The 25,017-nt window shown below is 44.6% G+C and overlaps 1 protein-coding gene across 2 annotated transcripts in view; it reads right to left on the bottom strand.

The window, feature by feature from the left end:
• The window catches only part of sema3h (sema domain, immunoglobulin domain (Ig), short basic domain, secreted, (semaphorin) 3H), a 76,804-nt gene that overhangs the window by 36,880 nt on the left and 14,907 nt on the right, over positions 1-25,017 (bottom strand). For both annotated transcript variants that reach the window (XM_083769589.1, XM_083769588.1), the window contains 7 exons: positions 19,201-19,355; positions 12,571-12,633; positions 11,739-11,858; positions 10,313-10,406; positions 9,713-9,832; positions 5,615-5,760; positions 4,673-4,787 (listed from right to left, as the gene is read on the bottom strand). In XM_083769589.1, coding sequence (XP_083625715.1) covers positions 4,673-4,787; positions 5,615-5,760; positions 9,713-9,832; positions 10,313-10,406; positions 11,739-11,858; positions 12,571-12,633; positions 19,201-19,355 — 813 coding nt within the window. The remainder of the gene's footprint in view (positions 1-4,672; positions 4,788-5,614; positions 5,761-9,712; positions 9,833-10,312; positions 10,407-11,738; positions 11,859-12,570; positions 12,634-19,200; positions 19,356-25,017) is intronic.

Raw genomic sequence — 25,017 nt, 5'->3', positions numbered from 1 at the left:
GGAGCTGGTAGATCTGCTATTTTCGGTGGGCATGGGTGACAGCTCTGGAACGCAGGGTCGCCTGGGGACGGCGAAGGGCTCCACGGACCGGCAAGGTGCACGCGGTGGCCTGGCACACGTGCACACGTGCCAGGCCACAGGGCGCAGGGCGGACCGGCAAGGTGCACGCGGTGGGCGTAGGGCAGCGCAGGGCACCGCGCAGGGCACCGCGCACCGGGCATATAACAAAGTCAAACTATTACGTCGCAAACGGGTAGATATAGCCGCGACGAGTTCCGTTCTGTTGCGACGAGTCCACACACGCCACAACGAATTACCTTTTACGTCGAGAAGGGTAGATATAGCCGTGACGTGTCCCGTTCTGTCGCGACGTAAAAGAATAGTCAAACTACTAGGTCGCAAACGGGTAGATATAGCCGCGACGAGTCCGTTCTGCCGGGACGAATTGATATTTACGCCAGGACGTACTCGAATATACGTTGCGACGGAAAAATATACGTCGCGACGTACGTCGTACGTCGTGAAGGCATTTCGCGGTCTCTCTGAGAATCACTGCTAGAGCCGTAAACATCTTCTCTCATGGAGGTCCCTGTAGGCATATCTCTTCAAATGGGGGTCCGCGGGCTAATTAGTGTCCATTTGGGGGTCCTTGACGTGAAAAAGTTTGAATCACTGTACTAGATGTATGATTTCCATCTGGGAAGACAGAGCTATTGGAGATGACGGATTCATATGAAATTCAACCGATAATCACCGGTAGGTTACTTATCACTCGAATGCAATTGAAGACAGCAGGCTCGCCGACTGGCTGTGATTAGGAATCACAGAGACGTCTAACGTCTAACTCTAACCCTAACCCTAACCTCAGTCTTAACTGGCCACATAAGTCCCCTAACCTCAGTCTTAACCGGCCACGTAAGTCTCCTAAACCTCATATCAGTCTTAACCGGCCACGTAAGTACCCTAACTTCAGTCTTAACCGGCCACGTAAGTACCCTAACTTCAGTCTTAACCGGCCACGTAAGTCCCCTAACCTCAGTATCACTCCCTCTGCTCTTGTCCAAAAACGAGTCAGTTGTTCTGCATACTGATGGGTTTATTGTGAAGCACACAAACCAACGTCGAACTGGTAAACAACAACAAAATATACACAAATGCTTAGAATAACATGGCATAAACAATACAGCATAAAAGCATGAATGAAATAAAGAAAATACAGTCAAATAACATGCAAACAGTATTCAACATACCTTACTGGCTGCTTTACAAGCATAAGGGAATGAGAAGATCACTAGTGTCCATGCCATGAACACAGCGACACAAACTTAACTTCTGCATCACACTGTCAAATGACAGGTGTGCAACCATGTCTCCCGTCTACCCGACATCAGAAGGCCATATAAAGGGTTCCGCATTAGCCAAACAATGGCACTTCCGGTCCAACTTGGACATGTATTGAGTAAGCAAACATGAGCAGCAAATAACTTAAATACAAAACAAATTAGGAATAATTGCAGCAGTTACACTCAGTCTTAACCGGCCATGCATCAGCAGTAGCATAACTCTAATCATGGACCTACGGACCAGTCAAAAATATAAGAAATAATAATATGCAAAAGGATGCACACATTAACTGACCTACGAAACAAAAAGTCACCGGAAAATGAAAAGAAAAAGCTTCTAGATATGGCTCATAAACATAGTCTTCCTTATATACAGTAAGCGGTGAATAAAAGGCCAGTGGTGTCTGTTGGGACATACAGTATCCGATACAGAAACAGACAGATTGGTCCCACATGGTACCTGATCCTCTTCACCTGTATAAACAACCTGACCTCAGCAACAATGACGGCCATTGTGGAGTTGACAAGACCGCTAACCCAAATAGTCTTGTTTTAGCTTCTGTTTTGCGTGATAGATGACATTGATACAGTCACTCTCTCTCTCTCTCACTTGCACGTATGCACACACACACGGGCGAGTACATGCACGGCGCACGCACGCACATTGAACAACAGGTGCACCTCATTATTGGTGATGATTTCCCAGGGGAACCACTGCTGTTGGACACCCTGAAGCTTCTATGAGGGACCTGCAGACTGCTATGGAATGATGGGATTTGTAGTGTTTTTAGCCTGATTGACTTTCTTCCTCTGTGTGTGTGCGTGCGTGTGCGCGCATGTGTGTGTGTGTGTGTGTGTGTGTGTGTGTGTGTGTGTGTGTGTGTGTGCGTGCGTGCGCATGCGTGTGCGCTGTGCGCAGCACATGTGAATCATCTGCTATGTGTACAGTATGTGAGTATTGTATCACATGTCCGCAGGCAGGTTGGTTGAGATTTTATGATCCTGACAACTCACAACTTTATGTATACAGAAAAAGTGTGTGTGTGTGTGTGTGTGTGTGTGCGTGCGTGCGTGCGTGTGTGTGTGCGTGCGTGCGTGCGTGCGTGCGTGCGTGCGTGCGTGCGTCTGTGATCAAAGTTTGTGCACAAACAAATATGCTGCCTGCATACAGTATGCAGGCATAGATGCAGTGTACTGTGTGTGTGTGTGTGTGTGTGTGTGTGTGTGTGTGTGTGTGTGTGTGTGTGTGTGTGTGTGTGTGTGTGTGTGTGTGTGTGTGTGTGTGTGTGTGTGTGTGTGTGTGTGTGTGTGTGTGTGTGTGTGTGAGAGAGAGGAGTCAGGCTGTTTACTCTTCAGAGACTTCTGTTTACACAGACACACTCGATAAGGAGTTAGTTGTGTCTCTAACCCTCTCGCTAGCAATGTTTTCTCTCTCTCTCTCTCTCTCTCTCTCTCATGCTACTTAAAGTATAATGAAATGTAGAACATTTTGCCTGGTTGTTGATGGTACCCCAACATTCAGCAGCTGTCAAACATTCCCCTAGGGTGGTTGAATATAAGTGTGGCATGTGTTAGTAGACAGCCTTACAAACACATTAGGTGAAGAAAATTCTTGGAAAGAAATTCATTCCCAGATTTTATTAATATCCCTTGACTATTCCTCTCTCTGTCTTCCCGCCTCTCCAACCCTCTAGTTCTGTGTGTGTATATATATATCTCTCTCTCTCTCTCTCTCTCTCTCTCTCTCTCTCTCTCTCTCTCTCTCTCTATCTATGACCATCTCTCCTACTGATATCTCTTACCATGGCCCATATAATCTGTACTGCCAGTAGACTAGCTTGTGCGCAAGCGAAAACACAAACAATACAAATATGTATGCAAAAAATGCAACACAAAAGGAGTGGATGATCCTGGATGGTATAAGCACCATTCCTTCAAGTCATCTATCCATGTACAAGATGGAAGCCACTTGGAATCCTGAGCCCCATAATAACATATCACAATGGGCCCTCCAATATTTAACAGAATACAGCCCATAAACTATGACATCTCTGAGGGCCAAAATGAACACTGCAGCCGTGTTTGCTGTGTGAACTTGGAGTCTTACATGTTAGCCACTATAGCTATCACTGGTGTGTATAGAGCAGTGGTTCCCAAACATGTCCCCGAATGGACACTAAAATGGGGGCACTGCAGGCCCCCATTTAAAAAGATATGCCAGGGACCCCCATAAGAGAAGACTTTACAGCTCTATAGCAGTGATTCTCAACACGTTTAATTTCAAGGACCCCCAGTTTGTACATGCATTAGTCTACGGACCCCCCTTTAAAGGCATTTCTATCTCTGGGACCCCCAATTTAACTCTGAGACTGTACAAATGGAACCAAATGGACCTGTTAGGGCCCATTTGTACCAAGATATCAATGACTAACTTTGTAGGAGCGTTCAAATACACCCACCTACAGTACATAACACAGCCTCTGAATACACACATGCACATTCACTGTATACACCGTACACACACACAATACAAAGTAGACAGACACACACAGATGCTCCCTCTCTCGCACATACATACGTGCACACGCATGTACAGTATGTGCGGAGGACACTGGCATGGATCCTCGATAATGAACCAACCCACGGCAATAGAATGTTGAGGCCAGTTGCCATGGTTATGAAGGCTGAGAGGCATGGAGTCAAAGCCAAGGTGACCGACAAGGCTGTCCATCACCATGGTAACCAATCAACCACCGGTGACCACATGGCCACAGGGTGGAAAGTAATAGAGTCCAAAAGATCGCACGCACGCAGCCATGCAGCCACGCAGCCACGCAGCCACGCACGTCGCGACCTGCGACTCCCTCACTACTACAGGAGAAAGTTGAAGAAGCTAACCAAAGACCAAAATGAATGTCTTAACACATTCAGTGTAGAACCCACACTTATAGTGTGAAAAGGCTTCGAGAATTATATCAAAGAGCTGATCAATAGCACACACACACTTACAGTTAACATCTAGAATTGTATGAACCAAGAGTACGGCGAAACGCACATCAACATGACCTATCTCTATACAGTTTGTGCATTGCTACTATTGTTTTTTACTATATTTATTGCTTTATTGTGTGTGTGACTGTGTGTGTCACTGTGTGTGTGTGTGTGCATGCCTGCGTGCGTGCGTGCGCACATACACTACACACACACGCACGTGTGCCAGCTTCTGCAGGTATAATTTCTGGTTGACTCAAAGCACACATACATACCAGTATGTCAAAACCACACCGTGAAGCACTATTTATGTGTATGTTTCTTTTCTGTATACTCACGGAGTTGGTCGAAGTGTGTCTGTATGCCGTCTGGCCCAGGAACTGAACACACCATTCTGGCTTTCTGGAATGTGCTCCATTTGTTCACCAGACTTCTCTGGCCTCCTATGTCATTCTATGCACACGCACGTACACACACACACACGCACGCACACACGCACACACGCACGCACGCACGCACACACACACAAGAAAGACAATGGAAGAGAAATGGTTATGTCTAGGGGGCCTATACTTATCCTCAATTTTTTTTTTTAATCAAATTCATTCAATTCTATAATCCGATTTAATGTCTGTATAATAGTTTTTTTTAGTCCTGTAATCCCATTAAACAAAATAAAATTTTCATCAACCTCGTATACAGGCCCTGCAGGCATGTATGCGCCGTGGACTGTAAAAGACACAGACACGCACTTTAAGTATCTGTGTGGCGTGGGCACGTGCACAGCCACACACACACACACACACACACACACACACACACACACACACACACACACACACACACAGTTACTGATACATTCGTGTGCACCCAACCATGCACGTACACTAGGCCAGAGATTATATGTTATCGCCGGAGGAGACAGCGACAGTGGCCGTGACAAACGTAAACATAAACACACAGATCCATCACACCACGTACTGTCACAGGTTCATCCTGTTACATAAACATAGCCATGCAGGCAACGTTAGACCTACGCACACTGTCTGTCGCCATCACGTACACACCTGCACACACCAACTCCAAGCTATGTAAACCAAACGGGAGGAGATTGATTGATCTAAAAGACACGCGCACGCACACACACACACACACACACACACACACACACACACACACACACACACACACACACACACACACACACACACACACACACACACACACACACACACACACACACACACACACACACGCACACGCACACGCACACCAAATACCTTGCAGACGCGGGCCACTCTGGAGTAGATGATCTTCCCGGCAGCCCCCTCGGCCTCCTGCGCGCGCTCCGTGAAGAAAACGTACACTTTATCATCCTCTGGGTTATCAGTCTCAGACAACGACGCTACCCGCACGAAGTGAGCATCTGCATGGGGAGAGGGGGAGAGGGGGAGAGAGGGAGGGAGGTCATTACGGCGGTCATGAAGGCCCTCCGAAATACATTTTAGTCGACTAAATCAACTGTAGATTTAGTCGACTAAAATCTTATGATATTTAGTCAGACTGAAACTAGACTAACACTAAAACCTTCCAGGTGACTAGTACAATGTGACTAAAACTAAATGAAAGCTATTCAAAAGACTATGACTATAAACTAAAATCTAAATTTGCTGCCAAAAACAACACTGGGGGCCTAACTAGGCATTTGAAAGAAGGAAAGGGTGAAAGAAGAGAGAAGAAGGAGGGAGAGAGAAAATCTATGAGAATACGTGATAATGGAGATAAAGGAAGATGTCTGTGCAGGGAGAAAGAACGAGAGACGCACGGGGCAGTTTTGGAAGCACACAGAGAGAAGGCAGAGGAAAGAACGGAACAATGAGGCAGGGAGAAATGAGAGGATGAGGGAGGAAAAGACAGAATCAGGAGAAATGAGAGGATGAGGGAGGAAAAGACAGAATCAGAGAACAATGAGGCAGGGAGAAATGAGAGGATGAGGGAGGAAAAGACAGAATCAGAACAATGAGGCAGGGAGAAATGAGAGGATGAGGGAGGAAAAGACAGAATCACAGAAGACAGACAGAAGAACGGAACAATGAGGCAGGGAGAAATGAGAGGATGAGGGAGGAAAAGACAGAATCAGAGAACAATGAGGCAGGGAGAAATGAGAGGATGAGGGAGGAAAAGACAGAATCAGGAGAAATGAGAGGATGAGGGAGGAAAAGACAGAATCAGAGAACAATGAGGCAGGGAGAAATGAGAGGATGAGGGAGGAAAAGACAGAATCAGAACAATGAGGCAGGGAGAAATGAGAGGATGAGGGAGGAAAAGACAGAATCACAGAAGACAGACAGAAGAACGGAACAATGAGGCAGGGAGAAATGAGAGGATGAGGGAGGAAAAGACAGAATCAGAGAACAATGAGGCAGGGAGAAATGAGAGGATGAGGGAGGAAAAGACAGAATCAGAGAACAATGAGGCAGGGAGAAATGAGAGGATGAGGGAGGAAAAGACAGAATCAGCCAGAAGTGATATAGCCATTATAAATGGAAGACGGCACACAAAAAAACGGAGCGAAAGAGAGAAGGGAGACATGAGGAAACACAATGGAGTTTACAAAGAAGAGAAAGAGGCCAACATGTATCTTGTTTTATCAGAGTCAGACATCAACACAGGCCCTCATTAACACACACGCACGCGTGAAAATAGCCGATCTACAAGCTCACAGCGTGTCGTGCTGTGACGCGTTGTGAGCTTGTAGATCGGCTATTTTCAGCATGCAACCAAGTGTAAAATAACTTATAGTGGATCTCTTGTCCACTAGTCCCTCCCTAACATTTTAGTCTAGTTTTAATCTGTTGACGAAATTGTCAATACATTTAGTCTTAGTTTTAGTCATCATAGCTTAGTTTTCATTTAGTTTTCGTCATTGAAAAAAGGTAGTCGTCGAACATTTTTCGTCTTATTTTTAGTGGACAAAAACAACACACACACACACGAGCGCACACGCACGCACACACGCGCACACACGCACGCACACGCACACATACACGCACACACACACACACACACACACACACACACACACACACACACACACACACACACACGCACAAATGAGGGAGCGTGGCTGTTGAAAAGGAAGCAAATATATCACTAACTCCATCGCGGACGTGCTTGAATGCACTAAAAAGAATAGATTAAAGAGGCAGAAAATGAACACGATGGTTGAAGTGGGTATACTGTATCTGGACCTTAATGTACTGACTTCTGTGGTCACTGTAATGATCCCAGGGATTCCATGAGACAATCCTACTGAGGTTTTTTCTACAGATGTTTCTTATTATAACCTCCTCATTTGAGTGAAGATCTCCAATACAACGCCAATCGATGAGCTGTTTAATGATATTTGGGGGATTTTCTGAGCCTTTACTAGGTACAAGAGAGAGAGAGAGAGAGAGAGAGAGAGAGAGAGAGAGAGAGAGAGAACACAGAGAAAGAAGGGGAGTGACATTCATCAATGGCCATGACTTTTAAAAACACATCTGTATGCCAAGTGTTTTTCCTAATATTGTTTTTAATTGTTTTATTGACCTGTTATTTTCTTCAAGTTTTATTGTTTCTGAGGTTTTGATGTTTTGTTGTTTTTATGTTTTTATGATTATTGTTTTATAACTTTGTATGTGTTTGGAAAGGTGCTATAAGAATAAAATGCATTCATTCATTCATGACGCCCGTCGCCTATCGGGTCAACCCAATTGATAAGCTGTTTAATGCTACAATCCGGGACCTATTTTAACAAATAAAATTACATTATTTTAACCAATCTGTATCTGGTTGTGCATACAATTTCCTGGTGCACCCTGGGAGTTGGAGACAGGAGAGGAGAGGGAGACTGTATGGGTGTGGTGTAGGGGGAGACTGTATGGGTGTGGTGTAGGGGGAGACTGTATGGGTGTGGTGTAGGGGGGAGAGGGAGACTGTATGTGTGTGGTGTAGGGGGAGACTGTATGGGTGTGGTGTAGGGGGGAGAGGGAGACTGTATGGGTGTGGTGTAGGGGGGAGAGGGAGACTGTATGGGTGTGGTGTAGGGGGGAGAGGGAGACTGTATGGGTGTGGTGTAGGGGGAGACTGTATGGGTGTGGTGTAGGGGGAGACTGTATGGGTGTGGTGTAGGGGGAGACTGTATGGGTGTGGTGTAGGGGGAGACTGTATGGGTGTGGTGTAGGGGGGAGAGGGAGACTGTATGGGTGTGGTGTAGGGGGAGAGGGAGAGGGAGACTGTATGGGTGTGGTGTAGGGGGAGAGGGAGAGGGAGACTGTATGGGTGTGGTGTAGGGGGGAGAGGGAGACTGTATGGGTGTGGTTAATTTCAGGTGAATCAAATCAAGCGCTAACAGTCGTTAAGATAATGCTAGTGGTCCAGAGCTCAAAAACCACTGATCTATTCCTTTCCAGCAGTTGTTCTATTCCGTTCTCTTAACCTTCCATATTAAACTCATGTTCATTGCAATGTATATGTATGAGCGAGCAGACACATGCGACTGGTTATTTGGGCACATTTCCTAATAATGATGACTCAACAAGGAAACCTGCTAACTCCCTGTTCTGTGGAAGTTCTTGACTTCCCAGTAATATGACAACATTGACGTGTCATCATATGTCACCAGGTCATTTAGTTCACTGATTCTCAACTAGTGGTCGATAAAAAAATTATAAATATACAAATCTTCACTTTCCTACATGACAAAATACATGGTAAGGGGCCACACACGCAATACATGGACCACCAGTTGAAACCCCCTGATCTATGTCGTTTATGTGTCTCGACTCTTGAAATACTGAGCCACAGAACAGCCATTCTGAGCTCTCTGTGTTAAGCTCCCCATGTCATTATCATTCCGCAGATGGCACAGCCAATTCTACCACCCGGCGTCTGGAACAAACATATATCTGATGGCGTGCCAAAAGGCACACACAAACAAACGTCAAAAGCACACCTTCCAACAAAGGTTTTTTTTTTTATGGTAACAATTGCTTGTCTAGAGATTAGACAAACAAAAAACGAGCACACTCAATCTGTCTAATGAAGTTTGTCAGGTGCAGAAAATATTCGGCAAAAATGGCAAAAAATGAATTTTCTGCCTATTCGGTTTCGGCCCGAATAGGCAGAAAATATATCACCGAATAGTGTATGCAGTTAATGCATTCAAAAGAGCTGAATAAATGTGTTATGGACCCATAATAGTGATTATTATTATTTTTGGACGTATTTGCAAAACTCTCACAGTCGGAGTGGGATTAAAAGGGGTCAATCTTCGGGGTTCAGGGGTCAGATGTCATAGGGTTTAAGGGGTCAGGGTTTCAGAGGGTCAGACTTACCCTGCAACCAGGTGGAGTCGTACTGCTCCGTACGGATCACATGGCGGTTGCCTAGGCTACGGAAGAAGGCGGAGTCTCGGCTCATGAAGTCTGAAGTGATGCCGGCATACAGCTCTCCGTCTGGACGCGCACACACACACACACACACACACACACACACACAAAGTTATTCGGAGCCTGTTTTTGGACTATTAAGTTCACATGAAACTGGTACGTTTGTCTAATTTCTATAACTAAAATGAACCTGAACATGTCTAGAGACCGCCCCCCGCCGAGGTTCGGAGTTCGAGGGTAATTTTTCGAATTAATTAGAAACGAATGGTTCGAAGGCTCGCTCGAAAATTCCTGCCGAAGGTTCAAGTCCTATAAACAGGGCTAGGGTACAGCCTTATTAATAACATCTGGGGCCCTGATGTGGGAGTCTCAACCTCACACCCTGACAAAGACCAAGTACAGTTCAGTACAGGTTTCCTTGGTGCGTGGGGGGAGTGCAGACTCTTCCTTTATTTATTAAGTTGACTTCCTTGTCAAAAACTGAACTATATAACGTCTCTCAGCCACAAAAAACCACAGCAGCACTTTTGAGCGAACAGTTCTTACCGACGACGGCAGAGGCTGTTCTCTGATGAGGGTCATATGGACACTTGCCCTTCCCACACTCTGTCTGGCTGTAGGACATCACCTGGTACTCTGACTGCAACATGAGGACACAGAGAGAGACAGGCGTTATTCAGACAGACAGCTTTTACTGCAACATGCAGGACACAGAGACAGACAGGCGTTATTCAGACAGACAGCTTTTACTGCAACATGCAGGACACAGAGACAGACAGGCAATATTCAGACAGACAGCTTTTACTGCTGTCTGGATGGAACTGAGAGAAGCGTTTAGCTGGAGCAATGAGGATTTTAGGAACCAAGAGAAGAGCTAGAAATCAATAGTTTAACTAGGAATCAAGAGAGTTTATAGGCAGGAATTGGAAGTCACAGAATCCGGCAGACTTAACTTGTCAAGATCTGGAGGCAGAGCTGAACCGATAGGATGGGCCAGGCCGTGTTGGATATATGGGCATAGGGGCAGACACCACACACACAGTGGTGTCTGATGGCTAAGCTGCTGATAGGCCAGCCAATAGGGGATGAAGACAGGACAGCATTGTACCCTGCTGTTATCAGGGTCCAATGTTTTCCCTTCCAATGGCTCTCATAGACAGACCACCTACTAAGCATTGTTTCATGACCAACTAAGTGTGTCTGTGTGTGTGTGTGTGTGTGTGTGTGTGTGTGTGTGTGTGTGTGTGTGTGTGTGTGTGTGTGTGTGCGGGTGTGCATGCATGCGTGGCGTGCGTGCATGTGTCTAGAACAGTGGTTCCCAAACACTATGATAATTAACTATGGGTCCCTTTATTTGTGTATGTATTTCCTACATTTTGTTTTGAATCATTAAAAATAAATAAAATTAAAGAAAACATCTAATTTCTCTTTTGGGCCACAGGCTAAAAGGTTGGGGAACCACTGGTCTAGAACAGGGTTTTGCAAACTGATTGAGAACGAGGGACCACCACCTTGACTTAGAATTAGAATCAACATGGGGACCACTGTTGTGTTCGATGGGGATATGGGCTAAGATTAGTGCTTTTGTAACACTTGCTATGCATCCCATGTGTATGTATACATCCCACTGTTTCTCAACCAATGGTCTATTTTTATTAACTAATAATTTCCTAATAATAATGACTCAACCAGACAATCCGGTGCACTTCCCTTTCTTGAGATTCTAACTCCCTTTTTCTGTTGAATTTCTTGACCTCCAACTTGTCAGTAAATGACTACATGGACGGTCATCATACTGTAGTGTAGGTCACCAGGTCGTTCACTTCACGGTTTCTCAACTAATGGAAAGAAAGTTCAACGAATCCTACATTACTAAATGTATGGTCAGGGACCACATCTGCAATACCTCAACGTATTGAGACCCCTGGTCTAGACCAATCACCAAGAGGATGATTATGGACAGTGTCGTTACCTGCTGGAAGACAGTGGTGGGTATGAACGCACAGCGGGGGTTGAAGGCTCCCGTGCCACACACGTACAGATGAGTCTGGTTGTACGGCTGCAGAACTCTCAGGAAGTTAGCACACTCCAACTGCATCCGCAGACAGACAGACAGACACACACACACACACACACACACACACACACACACACACACACACACAAACACCAAGAGAAAGACACATTAACACAATGGTTCGGGAGTTCCCAGCTAAATGATAGTCTGGAACCAAATGGACCCTAACGGGTCCATTTGGTTCCATTCGTACACTCTCAGAGTTAAATCAACATAGATTTTACTATATAAATAGGGAGTCTAAACGGGTTGAGAATCACTGCTAGAGCCGTAAACATCTTCTCTTATGGGGGTCCCTGGCCTATCTCTTCAAATGGGGGTCCGCGGGCTAATGAGTGTCAATTTGGGGGTCCTTGACATGAAAGAGTTTGGGAACCACTGCATTAACACACACACAGTAAGATCATCAGCTTTAATAGGAAATATAATCCAAGTTAAATAAATCTCACTTTCTGTGAGATGGAGCGATCGTTGTGAAATATCATATATAATATGTGAAATATCTGTGCATGCACGACTGTTTCACACTTAACAATGTTAATATCGGTGCATGAAACCAGATGACATGATTTTGATCATGATTTTCTGCGTCAGATATGCACGTACTGCAGTTACGAGTTACGACATATGGTATACGCTGTTTATTTTTAAATGCAACGATGTGTGTGTGTGCGTGCGTGCATGTATTGACGCGTATCGGTGTGTGTGTGTGTGTGTGTCATCTCACCTCTGGATCCTTCCCTGCCATGAGACATTCTTGGACACGGTCTGGACTGGCTGGCCAGTACAGCTGAAAGAGAGATAAAGACAGAGAGACAGACAGAGAGACAGACAGACAGACAGGCAGAGAGACAGACAGACAGACAGACAGAGAGACAGACAGACAGACAGACAGAGAGACAGAGAGACAGACAGAGAGACAGACCGAGAGACAGACAGAGACAGACAGAGAGACAGACCGAGAGACAGACAGAGACAGACAGAGACGGTGGGGTGTTAAAGGACTAATACCAGTGGTCTGGCATACAATAGGCTGTTTAGTCCATTGACAATATCTTGCAGTGTACTTGATGTTAGCTGGGGGCCACATGAGGGCCCCAGCTACACTTCATGCGGCCCAAAGGTTAATATCAGAATACTGATATATTATTGATTTCAGCTGTTACAATTCCAAACATGACGCACTTTAATTACTTCAGTCTATATTAATAGCTGAATGACTAGTATTAGTATTGTCTTCTTTTACGTCCAATGTATTTGCATTTAAATTCATAAAGTCAATGTAAGTATAACTAAATGCATTTGAAAGAAAATAAAAATGTTGATTTCCAGGATTTCAATTCCAATATAGAAAAAAATTGATTGTAGATCGGTTATTTTTGCTACGACAGTAATATGCAATGTGGCCCTCTGGAGTGAGTGTGGAAATATAGTGGCCCTCTGGAGTGAGTGTGGAACTATAGTTGCCCTCTGGAGTGAGTGTGGAACTATAGTGGCCCTCTGGAGTGAGTGTGGAACTATAGTTGCCCTCTGGAGTGAGTGTGGAACTATAGTTGCCCTCTGGAATGAGTGTGGAACTATAGTGGCCCTCTGGAGTGAGTGTGTAACTATAGTGGCCCTCTGGAGTCAGTGTGGAAATATAGTGGCCCTCTCCATCGTCAAAGTTGCCCACCCTGCTCTAGCTCCAGGTGGCTCGTTACAGTAAACCTGGAACCGTTCATTTCGGCACAGTATGTATGTATGACGAGGACATGTTTAGACAGAGGACAATGCTATATGTACAAGCCAACATGTTGGTCCGTAAATTTCACCATTGTACTACGGATGTTAAGGTAAACCTCTTTAGAGCTTATTGCACCCCTCTCTACACAGCTCCACTGTGGGTGAAGTACAAGAAGGAGAGCTTACACAAACCGCAAGTAGCCTATAATGACTGTCTTCGTATTCTGTTAAAAAATCCCAGGAGCACTAGAGCCAGTGGGCTTTTCTGTTCATTGGGTCTCACCACATTCATGGCTCTGTTGAGGAACTTGACATTCAAATTCATGAGCAGGCTGGATCGCTCACTGAATAGACTCATTGGACGGATGACAGACCCTGGCCGTAGTTCTGTAAGGTACACTTCTACCATCAGAGGACACTGGCATGAGTGCCTCGCATAGAGTAGTAACCTGTGGGGCTGGGTAAATGTACTGTATTTTATTTTATTTGTATTCTCGTATATGTGATGTACTGTCTTACCTTGTGGGCCACGAGCTTGTAATAAAGTTTATATAATATGTAAATAACATGCAGCGGCGTGCAATAGAAAGACAATCCAATCCAATCCAAACATCACTGTTATGTTATAATTGCTTTGTAATGCGTTTTAGCATGGATTGCTCTGAACTGGTCTGGAAAGTGGAGCTGAAAACAGTTACACAATCTCTCTCTCACACACACACATGCACACACATGCACACACACACACACACACACACACACACACACACACACACACACACACACACACACACACACACACACACACACACACACACACACACACACACACACACTTGACACCTGTTAAAAGCACTGAGGGCGGTCCGGTGGGAGTTAATCTGACATTATTATCAATCTCATGCCCTTATGACAACTCATACTGTCATGGTGGCCGTTGGGGCGGGGGTACTGCATGACTAGTTTGACTACACTCTATCTAACAATCTAGCGTGCACATGGAGGCAGAGTCTAATAAGAAAACACTGTCACAGCAAGGGAATGAGAGAGACTGACAGAACTTAAGTGGGCGGGAAGAAGAGAGAGAATGACAAAGAGCAAGTAGAGAAAGAAACAACGAATCTAAGAAAGAAATAGGGGTAGAAAATGAAAGCAGATATGACAGAAAAGGAATGAAAAGGAGAAAGAGGGATGAGTTGTGCCAGCTGGTTGGTGCGTGCGTGCGTGCGTGCGTGCGTGCGTGCGTGCGTGCGTGCGTGCGTGCGTGCGTGTATCCACCATGTCCAGTAATGGCTGTGTGACTCAGACATACCTTCACAGACCAGGGCAGTGCACATACAGCACACAGATCATCTGATTAGATAACACACTTATCTCTGTATAGCACTGAGAAAAGCACTGAGAAAATGGCACATTTTCCCACAGAACATGTGCTGACTCTACTTATAACAGTTGATGTGACTGTCATTTACACTGCCTCAAAGTATTGTGTGTCTAGTACTGTGCTGTATACACAGTAACGTCATCAATACGTATCTGTGTCTGTCTGTCTGTCTGTCAGTCAAACTTTGCAAGTGTATTATGGGTATGTATGTATGTATGTATGTATGTATGTCGGGGTAAGAATGGTGGTCCCTTATTGGCTGTTGGCTGTGACGTAACTACGGTACGTTTCAAGGTTGGTAAAAGGTCAATAACAGGTCTAAAGGATTTAGAACAGCAGGTGTAATAGACATTAGTTAGTAGCAGTACTTGCACGCTCTGCTTGTGCACATGGCCTACTTGTGTGCAAGGCGCAAGTTGGCACCTCGACAGAGTGCATTTCTAGTTTATTCATTTCTATAAGAGTGTACTAATGGAACGACATGGACCTTTATACTGTTCCACTTGGTTCCATTTATACAACTAAACTTAACACTGAGGATTTTACTGCGTGCTGCTAAGTGGACAGATCACCACCCAAGACGTCTCCAGACATCCTTAGAATTAAATTGGAATGAGGCCGCTAGTGGTTCTATATTCCCTGTGGCCATGGTTCCATTCCTACTGGGAGGGACAGCCTGTATTGAACCATATCTGCACTGTAGTTAGTACATGCACTCTGGAATGTATTGAACCATATGTACTGTAGTTTAATAGTACATGCACTCTGGAATGTATTGAACCATATGTACTGTAGTTAGTACATGCACTCTGGAATGCCTCCATTCTAACATGCAGTAATCTTTGTGTTACACAGTCATTGCTCCACAGCCCAGAGCATGGTAGAGCTGATCACATGAGATAAGAGGCCTGCTGCATTCCCTTATCAGAAAACACACTCACATGGACCACCGCTAGAGAGAACACACACATACATACTGTAATGTAAGCACACACGTGCACGTCTCTCTCTCTCTATAATAATGAGCGAGCATGAAGAAGAAGCTCAGGCGGGTCTGGAATCGAACTTGTAACCTTTCAGTGACAGCCCAGGGTCTCCAACGGCCGGCTGTAGGCGTGCCCTGCAGGGAGACGGTGACCAATAATGAGGTGCACCTGTTGTTAATGGCGCTGCTTAATGTATGTGCGTGTGTGTGTGTGTGTGTGTGTGTGTGTGTGTGCGCGCACGTTCACGTCATGCTGATAATCCTATAGCAATGTTATTTTTTTTTTCAATGCCTTTTCACTGCAGCGAGTGACGAATATGTCGACTGACGGTCCTTACAATGGAGAAGGAGAAATGAAAGAGAAACACCATATACCATGGCATTACGAGCATACAGAAGCCCCGTCAGTGAGCTATTCTTTACAGCTGGGCGGTCAACTCTTCCATTGTGTGTCCTTTATTGAGGTGGACAGTCGAGGGAAAGTGGAGAGGGAGAGACATGGCAGCGAGAGGAAGACTGTGGTGTGGGATTCTATATCCGAGAGACCAGCAGCAGCCCTGGGGTACATGTGTGTCTGGAGGAGGAAGGGGGTCTTAAGCGGTACGCCACAGACGGACCCCTGACACCAGTCATTACATGATATTTGAGGCTAAATGAGAGGCTTTGTTTCAAGAGCACAACGGAGTCAATTGGTGAAGATTAAGAGAAAGAGTGGAGAAGGAGAGGAATGTAGGCCGTTTTTGATGCTGTATACACACAAGCATATGGAGCAGAGGGGTGAGGAAAGGGATATGGGTGGTTGTGGCTGGAATGAATGAAGTATAACACACACGCACGCACACGTGCGAACGCACGCACACGCACACGCACACACACACACACACACACACAGGGTGACCCTCTGCGGCAGTGTGTGATGTGGATGCAGGCTGGATCGTCAGACATAAGGAATGCCTCCAGGGGGCTGTGGTTTGATCAGAGAAGAAGAAACAAGACTATAGGCCTACTGTTATACATTGCCTCCAGCCTCACTGAGGCTTTGGCCAAACAGGTGACATGATGTGTCACGTGTATAGTCGATGACTATAGGGTGTATTGATATAGTAACTGCATCGAAAAAAACGACTTTAATTTCATGAATCGAAGTATATCGAAATGAAAACGGCAACATTGACTATGTATCGTATCGTTTTGCAATGCAAACAATCGGTATCGAATCGTTTTGCTATGCAAATAATCGATTGTATCAGTACTATATTTTTGTGCGTGGTGTTTAGCAATTTTTTGAAGATTAAAGAAAAATAGGGGATTAATTACTTAGTTTAAAATAATGTCATTGTATTTTAAATTATTACTGTATCGATTTCAAATCATTGAATCGTATCGTCATTATGAACCAATAACGTCCATGTATCGTATCATCAACCATGTATCGTGATACGTATCGATGACATAAACATTTTCAACAGAGAAAAAGAGACTTGCATCAACACTTCACGAACCTTTGATGCCTTTAGTATTGCTTTGTGAATAGACTAAGGTCTATGTGTTGCTCTTGTCTTTTGGAAAGCACTTTGGGTCAACTGCGGTTGTTTTTAAATGGACAATATTGTACTGTAAATACATTTGACTTGACTTAGAAAAATACATATTTTCACACACCACTTTTTCCCCAAGCATGAATTATAGGTTTCAGGTTGGACTAATAGAAATACACAGTATATGTTGACCAGCTGGCTGGTCAGCTATAGTTGGCTGTCTGTCAGTTTATCTGCCCTGCCTGAAGGGAGACTGGAGGACCTGTCTGTCTGCAGAACGATCCATTTGTCTGTCTGTCTCTCTGGATGTCTGTCTGCCTTTAGGCTGTCCTGAAACATGGAGCTGCATGTCTGATGACCCTTCTATATTTGGCAGGCTGGTGACTTGGCCAACAGAGTGGTTCTCTGTGTTTATGTCTACCTCTCTCTCTCTCTCTCTCTCTCTCTCTCTCTCTCTCTGTCTGTCTGTCTGTCTGTCTGTCTGCGTGCATGTCTCTTTTTCTATCTTATTTGCTAGTTAGTTGGCTACTTTTCTGTCGGTGTGGCAATCTAATAACGGCCCTTATGGACACCAGCTGTGTGACTGACTGCAACAGAAGCGCAAATAGGAACAGGGAAAGAACTGTAGAACATATTAACCCTTAATAGCAAGCAAGTATCAGTAGAATGCGTATGTGTGTGTGTGTGTGTGTGTGTGTGTGTGTGTGTGTGTGTGTGTGTGTGTGTGTGTGTGTGTGTGTGTGTGTGTGTGTGGGGGGGGGTTCAGAGTAAAAGCAGCCATGGTTTCCCGGCACCCCAGAGCTCCTATTTTGAAGGAATCCCGGGACTGATTGTGTTAATGTTGGTTAGTTTTAGAGTTTTGAGGTTGTGGTATGTATTAAGGTTGTGGTATGTATTAAGGCCTTGTGTGCTGTCTGTGTTCCTTTTAAAACCTTTTAATGGGTTTTATCTGAGTTGTTTTAACCTTTTAAATAACGTTTTAATGGGGTTGCACTGTAATTTATGTTTTATTGTGTATTGTGGAGCACCCCCAACCTAAGTTTTTCACAATGCATGTACTTGTACATCTGTGTGACAATAAACATCTTGAATCTCTCTTGGTTGTGGTTAGTTATATATATAGGGTATGTTGGGCCAGCAGGTTAAACGTCGTAAAGGTTACGAGTGTGTCTAAACCCTGCGTGGGTTCTGTGTGATGTCTTCCACAGTGTGTCTAAACCCTGCGTGGGTTCTGTGTGATGTCTTCCACAGTGTGTCTAAACCCTGCGTGGGTTCTGTGTGATGTCTTCCACAGTGTGTCTAACCCTGCGTGGGTTCTGTGTGATGTCTTCCACAGTGTGTCTAAACCCTGCGTGGGTTCTGTGTGATGTCCTCCACAGTGTGTCTAAACCCTGCGTGGGTTCTGTGTGATGTCCTCCACAGTGTGTCTAAACCCTGCGTGGGTTCTGTGTGATGTCTTCCACAGTGTGTCTAAACCCTGCGTGGGTTCTGTGTGATGTCTTCCACAGTGTGTCTAACCTTGCGTGGGTTCTGTGTGATGTCTTCCACAGTGTGTCTAACCTTGCGTGGGTTCTGTGTGATGTCTTCCACAGTGTGTCTAACCCTGCGTGGGTTCTGTGTGATGTCTTCCACAGTGTGTCTAACCCTGCGTGGGTTCTGTGTGATGTCTTCCACAGTGTGTCTAACCCTGCGTGGGTTCTGTGTGATGTCTTCCACAGTGTTTCTAACCTTGCGTGGGTTCTGTGTGATGTCTTCCAGGCTGGTTGACAGCAGGCTGTCCTTCATGGCCACGTACAGGCGCCTACTGTCCTCATCAAGCAAGATGGAGTGCAGGTCCCCGGCCACTAGGGGCAGTGTCAGCAGACGACCATTCTGGATCAACTCTGAGCAAAAGAAGAGAAGTGGGGCAAAGAAAAAAAATTAGATTATTATATAATAAATATATATACAATATAAACCTCTGTAGCCAACTGGTGGATTAGTATACCCCCAAAACTGCACAGCACGGACGTCGCACAGGCCAGTTTACAGTTTGACATTACAGTATACCAGACAGAGAGAGAGAGAGACAGGTGCAGTTTGACATGACAGTATACCAGACAGAGAGAGAGAGACAGGTGCAGTTTGACATGACAGTATACCAGACAGAGAGAGAGAGAGACAGGTGCAGTTTGACATGACAGTATACCAGACAGAGAGAGAGAGAGACAGGTGGTGCAGTTTGACATGACAGTATACCAGACAGAGAGAGAGAGACAGGTGGTGCAGTTTGACATGACAGTATACCAGACAGAGAGAGAGAGACAGGTGGTGCAGTTTGACATGACAGTATACCAGACAGAGAGAGAGAGAGACAGGCGGTGCAGTTTGACATGACAGTATACCAGACAGAGAGAGAGAGACAGGTGGTGCAGTTTGACATGACAGTATACCAGACAGAGAGAGAGAGACAGGTGGTGCAGTTTGACATGACAGTATACCAGACAGAGAGAGAGAGACAGGTGGTGCAGTTTGACATGACAGTATACCAGACAGAGAGAGAGAGACAGGTGGTGCAGTTTGACATGACAGTATACCAGACAGAGAGAGAGAGACAGGTGGTGCAGTTTGACATAACAGTATACCAGACAGAGAGAGAGAGACAGGTGGTGCAGTTTGACATGACAGTGTAAATATTATCATTGTGGCGTTCATTCTGGCGGAGATGCTGGGGTTCTATAAAATTGCGTTAGATCTGCTATTTTCACTAATTTGGGTCCCGGGGAGACATACATTTTCTCTTTTGGGTTTCGAGCTAAGAATTAAGTATACAAAAACATTAATCGGTACAATTTAGGATTTTTTTTAAATACCAGCACACTATTCTTTTGTACACTAGCTGAACTGTGCTGTTATTTCGAGAATGTTTCTGTCAAAGAGCTTCTTCAGTCTCAGTGCACTTAATTAAGCCATTATTATCATCAAAGCTGGCTAATTAAAATGAATCATAATGTTATGATTGATAATCATAATTTAATTTGCAGAATGCCTGTCCTCTCCCGTGATGTATTTTCTGTCCTTTATAATTGCTGTAATTCACTCAGAGCACAGGTGAGTTTGTCTATCAGTTAATCGTCAGACTCTTATCGTCCTGAACACTCACGTCAAACAATGAGTATCTATTGGAGACATGCCACAGTGCGCGCGTGCGCGCACACACACACACACACACACACACACACACACACACACACACACACACACACACACACACACACACACACACACACACACACACACACACACACACACACACACACACACACACACACACACACACACACACACACACACACACACACACACGACATCTCCAGACAGATGGTATGATTATGGGTGAATATGAGGCCACAGATAGCACGCGGATAGATAAAATGTATTTTCAGATGATTACACTGTTGCACAATGTAAACTATGAGAGCTATGGTGCGGGCGATGGCTGGGAGAGAGGAGAGAAAATCAGACTGTTCACCTGCACCTACTGGAAAAAAATAATATATATTTATATATGAGGCATAAGAGTGATTTTTTATTTCAAATAAAATATCTGTATGCAAATTACATCCTGCACATAATTCTATATTCATTCAAACTCTGAACCCTGGCTGGGGAGGCAAATTGGGCTTATTGCTCTTAGTATTACATGAATTACATTACATGAATGTTCTGATGTGAAACAAACAAACACATATAAGAAGGAGAAAAACAATTCATGTCAATAAGGTTGCCGACCCATATAGCCTATGACAGGAAATTGAGGTCTGAAGTAAGACAAGAAATAGAATGAAATGCAAAAACCAGCAACGTGTGAACTTTGTTAACTTAAAGCAACGTTACAAAGGACACCCCTTATTAAACCAGTTTTGAATGTATTAGGAGACATTGAACTCCGTAAACATACTGTAGTATCATAGTCAACATTAACAATGCGTTTCTAATAGTGCCAATAAACAATGCCAAACCTAAATTAATACCAGCTGTTAAGCCCAGAATCTTGACTGATGTTCTAGACAAACTTTGCCTGTGGAACCAGCGCTACGCTGTCTGACAGGAGCGTGGCAACTTCTGCAAGCTGCAGCAGATGTGCCGTCTTTGAGCTTAGTATACTATTATAGGTCACGCCAGTAACAAAACATCAATACGAGCTACTTTAAAACCTCTGCTACAGTATATGTGATCCATTATATATACAGTAATACTGTATATTAGCTCAAGATGTAAGAGAAATGTGGTTTTGAGAGGAATAGGAACAAGATGGGGGCATACTGTACACTGATGGATGGACTGGACTGAAAAGGGACAAAGTCAGAATGAGAGAGCAGCAGAGAAAGCGAAAGTCAGACAGAAAGAGAGAGAAAGGAAGGAATATAGGAGATAGAGATGGAAAGAAGAAAGAAAAAACTACATAGACTGAGAAGCAGAGAGAGGGATGAAACAATTAAAGATATATATAGAGAGAGAGAGACGTGAGGGAGAGACAGACAGATGGACACAGTGGGATAGAGAAGTGAAATGCTGAGATGTGATTGATCCGAGTGACTGACAGAGAAATGAGACGTGACTGCAGGGAGAGGAACCATGTGGCATGATGGCAGGACTGGATATATAACAAGAGGATTATGAACAGAAAGGTGTCAGACTGGATGAAGGAAAGATGGATGGATGGACAGGACAGAGACGAAGGGAGAGATGAGTGAGTGAAGTACCTCATACTGTAATGGGATGAAGGATGAATTAGGGAGAGAGGAAGACAGTGGGAATGAGAGAACAACACGACAGGAACGGTGGAAGTGATAGAGACTGAGAGGACTGCCGTGCATTGACAGACCATGAACGACCATTTGATGGATGATGATGATTAGGAGAGAAAGAGGAGTAGTGAGGGAGTGGAAAGAAATCTGGAACATAATGAGGGAGTAGAATTTGTATTGTACAGGCCCGGACGGTTAGCTCAACCGTCTGGACACCTATAGGCTGCCTATAGCCGGACAGCGTGCCGCGGGTTCGACTCCCGAGCCCGACGGCCTTTTACTCTGCCCATCTCTCTCCCCCTTTGCTGTCAGTATACTGTTCCCTGTTAATAAAGGCATAAAGGAGACCAAGAGCCAGGTGGCGAAAGAAAGGATGGATGGAAGTAAGATAATTAGACAGAGTGAAAAGGAAGAAGAGAAGAGAAGAGAAGAGAAGAGAAGAGAAGAGAAGAGAAGAGAAGAGAAGAGAAGAGAAGAGAAGAGAAGAGAAGAGAAGAGAAGAGAAGAGAAGAGAAGAGAAGAGAAGAGAAGAGACCACAGCACAATGACATACAGGCTAAAACCGGAGAGATGGATGAGCCAGAGGATAGAGGAAAACGAGGAGAGAGGCTAACGAGAGGAAGACATGAGTCAGTGGAAATGGAAATTCTAATGTGAAACAGAGAAGGGAAAAACTACCACAGAGACATAAAGTTCTGTATATACTGTACAGCACTCTATGCTGCAAAGGGAGATATCCTATTAAAACCAAACTCAGTAGGACCTTTAGAATAGAAAATACAACTGAAATAGAATAGAGTAGTCCTCATATATCCCCCATTAGTACAGTATAATATCCTCCTCCACCCTGCATCATAATATAGTGCATACATACAGTAGTATTTAAGTACTTTTCAAGCAATTCCTCTTTCGGGTCAAGCAGTAGTGCAGCACCAGTGCATTTAGAAATAGCCGGACTTCTAAATAGTTGCTTACATCTGTGCATAATATGCCCCCAGAATTAGCTCGACTCAGCTCAATTTGACATAACTGGTCAAGCTCAGCTAAATTGAACATGAACCATTCCTTAGCAATCAAAAACACACCAACAGCATTCAAAGCATGTGCTCCTGAAAGCTGATGAGATCAGCATTATGAACAGGAAAGTGGCTGATGATGATGTGATGACCACGTGGTATGAGAAATAAAAGCAGCTTTGTGAAAAGACTGAAGCCAGATTTAACTTTCTGCTGAAAATAGCTTATCAACAACAGTATAGTATACATTAAGCATAATGCCGACAGACATCCACAGATATATAAAGGTGCAGATAATGCGATAAACTAACTATGAAATAAAATGTACAGACGCACGCAAATCACAAAATGGCACATAATGCACACAAGCAAGCATGACCAGTGAGTCAGCAACATATTTAGACATTACAATCTGTCAGTCTGGTCATGGGGTTTGGACCATTTCAACTTCACATTGTATTCAGTGTGGCAAAAAAATACATTCCTGTCACATACACAAACACGCACACACACACACACACACACACACACACACACACAGGCATGCACGCTCATCCTGACTTACTGAATCCTGAAACATCAGACCAAGCCCACCACACCCTTACTCTTGGGGCAGTTGCCTTGACAACGGCAACCATGCCAACAGAATTTGTGAAGCGAGTGGGGATAGGTAGGTGTTGTCTCTTGGCCTGGCTTCTTCACACGCACACAGGCGCACACACGCGCACACACACACATGCATAATGGCGAAGGGAAACATGTATGCACAGACTAATGCAGTGTGACATACGTGGTTACACGCTGGGCAGACACACATCTCGCCAAAACAGTGCAATGTCTGCTTTCAGCCTCAAAGACCATAAATTACGTAATGAAGCCTGAATGACACACACACACACACACACACACACACACACACACACACACACACACACACACACACACACACACACACACACACACACACACACACACACACACACACACACACACACACACACACACACACACACACGCCACAGAGAAGCTATTGTCTCAGAGCTGGTCATCAGTTTTCCAGATATAGTGTGTTTATATTATCACACTTAATGGACACGTTCACCCAGTTATAGGGGACTTGTAATATCTGGACCCAATGCTTCCCTGCTTGGCACTCAGCATCAAGGGTTGGGCCTTGGGGGTTGTCCAGGGGGTGTACTTGTACATCAAGCTGCCTCATGCTACAGAAACAGGAGATATAGGCTCCTGCCCCTATGGACCATATGCAGACCGCGGCCATCTTACCATAAGTTAATGGCAAGGTGCTAACAAGATGCAACTTCCCATTGGCAGCCCATTCATCCAAACAGAAAAGTCCTATCTGATTGTATTAAACAACGTCAAACTCACCAACATTGCAGCTGTACAAAAAGCTTGAATTATTCTACTTCTATCCTCAAAGTGTTTGTTTCATAAAAATCCACTGTAGACATGTTATGAGTTACTTTCTGTCCTTGCAGGTGATTCTTTTTCTAAGTGGTGCAGTAGGACATTGCTTTACTGAAAACGAGTGCTTCCAAAGTTCCAAACTCTGATGGCAAGATGGCCGCGGTCTGCAAATGGTCAAAGAGCCTCATGGCTCGGCAAGGCTTACTATATGAGAGACTGTGAACCTTGTTTTGGAACCAACCGTTTTACATCAATTCAAGTAGCCATTTTCTTCATCACAGTAAACAATAGAAATAATGTCATTATTAAGA

The sequence above is a fragment of the Protomyctophum parallelum genome (assembly GCF_964188405.1).
Source record: "Protomyctophum parallelum genome assembly, chromosome: 7".
Classification (NCBI taxonomy): domain Eukaryota; kingdom Metazoa; phylum Chordata; class Actinopteri; order Myctophiformes; family Myctophidae; genus Protomyctophum; species Protomyctophum parallelum.
The sequence above is the reverse complement of the archived record's forward strand: the minus strand, read 5'-3'. Positions and strand labels throughout refer to the sequence as shown.